At 48.3% G+C, this 6,871-nt stretch overlaps 1 protein-coding gene across 1 annotated transcript; it reads left to right on the top strand.

Annotated features, from left to right (window-relative positions):
* The first annotated feature begins 378 nt into the window (after nucleotides 1-378).
* FGF3 (fibroblast growth factor 3) lies at nucleotides 379-6,216 on the top strand. The gene is made up of 3 exons (XM_087746713.1): nucleotides 379-637; nucleotides 2,644-2,747; nucleotides 5,817-6,216. Exons 1-3 carry the CDS (start codon nucleotides 379-381, stop codon nucleotides 6,147-6,149), a joined length of 696 nt encoding a protein of 231 aa, XP_087602839.1. The 3' UTR covers nucleotides 6,150-6,216.
* The last annotated feature ends 655 nt before the right edge of the window (nucleotides 6,217-6,871 follow it).

A 6,871-nucleotide genomic window follows, 5' to 3' on the forward strand; every position in this document is an offset into this window, starting at 1 on the left:
GAAATTCAGTGGGTGTCTCTCTCTCTCTCTCTCTCTCTCTCTCTCTCTCTCTCTCCCCTTCTGCCTCTCTGTCTCTCATGCATGCCGTCTGTCTATCTGGAAACCCAAGGAGAAGGCTGATCACGGCAGCTCCATCTAATACAAACAGCTGGGACTCCTCGGTGGCCTTTGCTGATGTCTATTGATTTAAGTAAATCTGAGACAGATAAAAGGGCCAGATCGAGGCTGATAAAAACTTGCCAATGCTTCGCGGCTCGAACCAGTCTGTGCTCTGCAACTTTGGAGTGCTGCTAGCAAGACGTCTTTAATGGGACCCCTGGTGTCATTCGCTCCAAGCCTCCATCTCAGCAGACTAAGCGCTGCGGCCACCATGCCACAATGGTTATAATTTGGATCTTGTTCCTGAGTTTGTTGCAGGAGCCGTGGGCCCCAGGGCGGGCCGCGGGGGTGCCCGAGGCCGCCGGAGCCTCCCCGAGCGACCCCCGGCCGCGCCGGGATGCGGGGGGCCGCGGCGGCGTCTACGAGCACCTCGGGGGAGCGCCTAGGCGCAGGAAACTCTACTGTGCCACCAAGTACCACCTGCAGGTCCACCCCAACGGCAAGATCAACGGCACCCTGGAGAAAAACAGCGCCTTCAGTGAGTACCGGGCACACCTTTCCCCGTCCCGCTCCCCCCGGGCCGGGCTGTGCGGGGAGGGGGTCCCTGCTCGGACCAATTGCGTTCTGCTCCAGCAGCAACGGGCGGGCGACGGCGGCTGCTGGGTCGGTGCCGGACGGGGCGGCGGCGAAGCCGCTCCCGCCTCTGCTCCTGCCCGGCGCTGCCCCGGGGCTCCTCGGCGGGGACCGGGGGCACCCCCCGCGGCGGGAGCTTTCGCCCCTTTCCCTCGTCGGGCTTGGCGAGACCTCGCCCGGGCGTGCCCGGAGCCCCGCTGGCTCCGCCGGACCCCGCGGCGCCCTTTCCGCGCCCTCGCACCCTCCGGCCCCGGGGGCTGCCGGGCGCCCGAGCGGGCCCTGCGGGGTGCGGGGACCCGGCCGGCGGCGGAGGGGCTCAGTCCCCGGGGGGCAGAGCGGGACCCTCCAAACCCCAGCTCCTCCACAAGCTCCCCCCGCCCGCCGGGGAGCGGGACCCTGCTCTGCGCCCCCCGCCCGACCTGGCGCTTGCCCTCGCTCCGCCGGGGGCTTCCCACGCCAGCCCTGCCCCGGCCCGGCCCGCTGGGCAACCGGTGCCCTCACACCTCCCCGGTGCCCTCCTCGACGGGCTGCAGGCTGCCCTCGCCTCCCTCGTCCCGCCCCAGCTCGCCTCCCGCGGGGGGCTTGGGCTTCCACGGGCTAAATCACATCTGTCCCCTTTGACATGTGCCGGGGATCGGCGGTAATTAAGATGAAACGGGATATGTCGGGAGTGAGGGGGTTTGTGCGAGGGCGGCAGAAGGGAGGAGAGCGGGGCTCAGCACGGCCGCTGCCCCGGGGGGGCCCCGGGCGCCCCCGCACCCAGCCCGGCCCCGGCGGCGGGCACAGCCCGGCCCCCGCCCCGGCCCCGCCGCCCCAGGAAGCGTAAATCCCGGCTGGTGATGGCACACAGAGATAGGGAGACCTCAGGGATCTGTCTGAAGTCCATAAAGGAAAACCACTATTTCCTAGAGGAAAAGCCCCTCGCTATCAAAGCCTGGAGGAGGCATCTTTCAGCAGCCAACCAGCGCTTGATTCAAAACAGCTGTACCAAAACCACACCAACTCTCCCAGACGTCGTCAGGCCAGAAATCCAGCTCTGCAAAGGGGACAGGCCCCTGGCTCTGCTTTATCATCGCCAAAAGGCAGCAATGGGTTTGGGTGCAAGGGTCACCTCTCGCCTCCAAACACTAACAGAAAATACCGAGCCGTTGGGCCACAGCTGGAGAACTGAGAGCAGAGTTTGAGTGAGGCAGCCAGAGCACCCCGCGCGTACCACACAACATCTCCCGAGCCATTTGTGCCTCCGTCAGCATCGTGGCACCTTTGGCTGGACATTAGCCTTTTGGCAGGTATTGTGCCAGCCTCGCCTGTGACACTCGCCTTGTGTTTGAGACCTCATCTCTGACAGCCTGAAAATCTCCTCCCTTTTAATTTGGCTCAGACAGTCATATCGTCCTTGTCTGGAGGGCTACGCTGACCTCCTAAATGACAAGTTCCTTTCACGATTATATACATGGCTCTAAAATGCAGCCGACTCACTCTGTTTTACCCTCTGGAGACCTCAGCAAGGGCTTTGTCCTGAAATGGACAGCTTTGTGACTGGTTTCAATAAGTCAAGAGCTCTTGTGTTCCTAAGCATTAAAGAGGATTTAAACTTTTTTATATACATATAGGATTAAGTGAACCTCTAGTTCAGTGTCAGATCTTTTTCATTTTTGAAAGAGTTCAATCTCAATCAGACATCTAGGGATTTATTGTCAAGCTTGTCTCAAACAATTCCCACATCGTCATCGTTTTATATTGTTTCAAATAATAGGCTTGTTTCATTCACATGATTGCACTATGATTTTGGTGTGAGCTAGTGATAGCTGTGAAATCATACTCTGCAGGTAAGCAGTCATTCAAATGTATCTCAAAAAATTACACATGATGGGGAGCAACAACATATCTCATAATTGTTTCTGTTTCTAGGTATTCTTGAAATAACTGCTGTTGACGTTGGAATCGTTGCCATCAAGGGCTTGTTCTCTGGCAGATACCTGGCCATGAACAAAAGGGGCAGACTTTATGCTTCAGTAAGTTTTACTTAAGACTGGCATATGCTTATCATTTCCTATGGGGAGAGCAGGTCCAGTGGGGAGCACTGATTTCTTATAAATAAACATGTCTAGAGAAAAGAGTAATGTTAAAACAGATTTCTGTCTGGAATTGTTACAGGCAACCAGTCAATCTGTTCTTAATAGTGGAAAGCAACTGTGTTCTTACTTCTTGTTGCCTGTACAGCCAAAGGCAGAAGAATGTATTTGGCAAAGGTATTTCACAGGACCAAAGTTCTGGGCTATTGGGTGGACTGATAAAGACCTCAGGAGCCAGCCTTTGCAGTGCAGAACATCCATCTCTATTCAAAATTATCCATATTTATATTTGATGTGGGTCTTGGACACTGGCAGAGGATATACATGTCAGATAAAGAATACCCAGAAACAATTGAGCATCTCTGTTACAGGAAAGCAGCCTACTGATGGGAATTTCTTTGCACAGAGCGTTTGCTTGGGCAGTGAAAGAATTTACAGGTACTAAAAGGCAGGGCTATAGCAAGGAAAGGAAGTATGAGAAGGTGCAAGAGGATAAATGTGAAAATAAACACCTTATTCTACTCCTTTGACCTCATTTTTTGTCCTGATCTTTGAGGTAAAATCTGGGCTCTACTGATATTAGTGGGAGTCTTGCCTTTTCAGCACAGCCAATATTTCCCCTTGGTGAATAAAATACTTTAGCTTAGACTTCTGCACATCAGGGACATACTAAGGCGTATGTGTCGGTGGTATACTGTACACATTATCTACCTACTTGAATTTCTTCCATTGTCTTTGATTACATCCTTACCAATCTTGTGATCTCTTACCGTGTAACAGCCATACTGTGCAGTTTCTCCAGGAATCCTGTGGTACAGAAACAGATTTGAAGAGGGTAAAATACGGCTATGTGAAAGTTGCTTCCTCCAACCAGTCGTTACATGTAATTCTGTTGATTTGAACAGCATGATATATCCTCAAGCAATGTGAGCTTTTTCCATGTGAATGCAACCTAGGTAACACAATCAACCAGCTCCCTCCCTGGTTTAATGTATTTTACTCCGCCTTTTCAAGAATGTTCTGATAGTGTTTACAACCCAGCTTCTGTAATGTGTCTCATGTGATGCACACTGATTAAAGGGCCTGTGTGTAAAGATGATGGTTCTTTGCTGGTGCAGAGAAGCAGATCACAAACAAATTTGGCAAAGGAAAATGCAGCTGAAGTGGAAAGAGGACACGCTAGCTCTGCTGTGCCAGAGCTAAGGCTGGCCCCTTCTATGCTTCCAGTTAATATTCTGATTAAAATGGACATCTTTTTCAACGGAGCTCCTCCAACAGCTCAGCGCCAGCATCTGCCCCAAAGAAATTAATGGGAAGGATGAATTTTCAGGTTCTTTCTCATCTTTCTCTCTTTCTTGTTCAAAATAGGTATGTTTTTCCCCCAGATTAATTAAACTGAATTAAAACAAGACTAAACAAGTTCTGAGCAAAAAGCTCCTCTCCTAGAGTGCAGAAAAGCCTAGAGTAGGATAGCCCAGAGTCCTCTTCTCCTGGACTTCCCTTTCTAGCGTGAGGAGCATCAGGCCATCCTGAAGTTTGTTCAGCTGTCACGTGCCAAGGAGTATCAGCCGTGAAAGGTTTCTGTACAACTAGAAAAGGCAATTTTTGCTGTTCCAGTTCAAGTTTGAGAGAGACTGTTACAGACTTGTGTTTCAGAGCTGGAGGGACAATCCAGGAGAAGCTGTTCCACTCCAGCTTTTTTCACAGAAGCAGCAAAGGGTGAGGGCTCAGCTCAGGAGAAACTTCCTGGCTTTGCTTGCCTAGAAAAAACTGACCAACGACTTTGCTGATGTTACTGTGCCAGGAACCTGTGCAAACCCCTACTTCAAATAAGACTGACTTCTTTGGGGATAATTATACAGGGAGCATTTTATGAAATGGTATTGGAATAACTCCATTATCCCTTGGATCACCAATTTTCCCATGTCAATAAAATGAGTTTGTTGAGTCTACAGAATTCCTTTGTGTCCTTAGCAGATTGTGATAATCCTCGAGGGTTTTCCTCTGTGATAAACCCTCTACAGCCAGAACTGAGGCAGACAGCAGGACAAATCTACCTACATGTGGTAGTTGTGTGGGCTCCAGCACCACGGCATATGAAAACCTTGTCCTTGCAAGGAAGGGCACTTCCGTTTTACATCTGTGAAGCTGAGACATGTGGAGTCTTTTAAAATCTTGTTAAACGCCTATCAGCATTTCTGGTGAGTGAACAGCATTAAAGACGTGTTGTTAATGGAGCCTATGGCTTTTCTGGCCCCAGCCTGGCTACCTGTGCCCTTTCCATGTCCTCCACAGAGGCAATGCTAAATAAAAAAAATCTCTGTAAAGACCATGGTAGCAGTTCTCCTCTGCTTCTGTGCTTTACACGTTGGATACTGAAGTCTTAATCACGCAGGTACAGCAAAGATGATTTTGTAGTTAAGAAAAGAGGTACAGTGTGGGAGGTCCTTTTATTTGCACAATTTCTAGTGCTGCCAGGGAGGAGGAAGGAGTTCCTCTTGCCAGGCTTTTGCACACTGTTTTCTCTCAGTTGAGGACCAGATGAAAAGGGGCAAATTTTGACAGGTCATGTAAAATGGGAGCACCCAGGATGGGTGTGTATTCTCCCTTACAGTTTGTGATAAACGAGCAGCCTAGCATTTTGGAGGAACACACTGGTGGGCAGGGTGTACTTTCATTTTGTTATGCTGAAGCAAACAAAGAAGCTTCATAAAGGTGTTGTTTACTGCTCAAATATCTGTAACAAACTGGATGTAATAGACTGCAAGACTACTAATATACCAATTAAAGAGCCGCATTTTACATTAAACTGTAGTATTTTACCTTTTTAATAGATGTCAAAGGTTGATAGGCAGCAATTAAATCATCTCTCCAGTTCACAGGCACATTGCTGTCCTTATCCTAAAACTGAGTAGAGTCTTGCTTAAGACTTTAGTCCAATCTTATTGAGGTGGAAGAGAGCTATTGCCCATATAGTCTGTCTTAAACTTTGTCATGTTTGCTTTACAGGAAAATTATAATGCAGAGTGTGAGTTCGTGGAGAGGATCCATGAATTGGGTTACAACACCTACGCGTCCCGTCTCTACCGGACTGTACCTAACAGAGCCGGCACCAAGCGCAAAGCCAGCGCAGAGAGACTCTGGTATGTCTCAATCAATGGGAAAGGACGACCCAGAAGGGGCTTTAAAACTCGCAGGACACAGAAATCGTCTCTCTTTCTGCCCAGAGTATTGGACAACAAAGACCATGAAATGGTCCGACTGTTCCACACAAACGTGAAATATCGAGAGAGTCTCCTGAAGCCCCCGAGCAAGAACCAGCGAAGAAGGAGAGGACGCTGATGGGGACGGGAGGAGTTTGTATGGGGGCTGGAAGTGACTGAGAGTCTTCAAAATACTACTAAAAAAACTAACAGCTGTGATTGTATGACAGGCATTAACATGGACGTTTTTTAGACACTGTATAATATAACTGAAAGTCACACCACTTACTTTTAGCTATTGTAGAATTATTATCTGTGGTAAAAGAGATGTGAGATAAACTAAGGCACATTCAAATGTAAATTAGTTGGATGTAATAATTTTGTCAATGACTTTCACATTTTCTTTTCTAAAAAAAAAAATCATTTTCACTACTAGTATTTTCGTTCTAACTTGCCATAGGGTATTATCTCAGTGACCCTGTCCTCCCAGATCATATGAATATTTTACACTTACCAATTTTGTGTCCACAGAGAAAGCATGGCACTTTCATGACTCTTTTGGCAGTTCCTCATGAAAGGCTACATTCCTATTTTTATGGAATACAGGAGTTAGAAAACTGGTTTATTTTTTAATTTACATATATTTATTTTTATTTTATGATCAGTCAGTAGCAATTACACTTTTCCCATGACTGTCCAAGAAAAGTAAAATTGTAAGCTACTTCAAACATTTCAACAGACCTACATATTACTAGAGTATTTTTGAATTTAATTAAACACCCAAGACACCTGACCTTGTCATTCAAATAAATGAATGTTGGTAAAGTGGCATTTGCATTGGCCGAGCTTCAGTAATATATA

This window comes from Nipponia nippon, unplaced genomic scaffold (assembly GCF_047370975.1).
Source record: "Nipponia nippon isolate SJK-2023a ecotype South Korea unplaced genomic scaffold, ASM4737097v1 scaffold_10, whole genome shotgun sequence".
Lineage (NCBI taxonomy): Eukaryota > Metazoa > Chordata > Aves > Pelecaniformes > Threskiornithidae > Nipponia > Nipponia nippon.

Coding starts and splice junctions, on each gene's coding strand:
- FGF3 (XM_087746713.1), top strand. CDS start 379: ATGGTTATAATTTGGATCTTGTTCCTGAGTTTGTTGCAGGAGCCGTGG. Junction 638..2,643: donor GGAGAAAAACAGCGCCTTCA/GTGAGTACCGGG, acceptor TTCTGTTTCTAG/GTATTCTTGAAATAACTGCT. Junction 2,748..5,816: donor GGGGCAGACTTTATGCTTCA/GTAAGTTTTACT, acceptor TTTGCTTTACAG/GAAAATTATAATGCAGAGTG.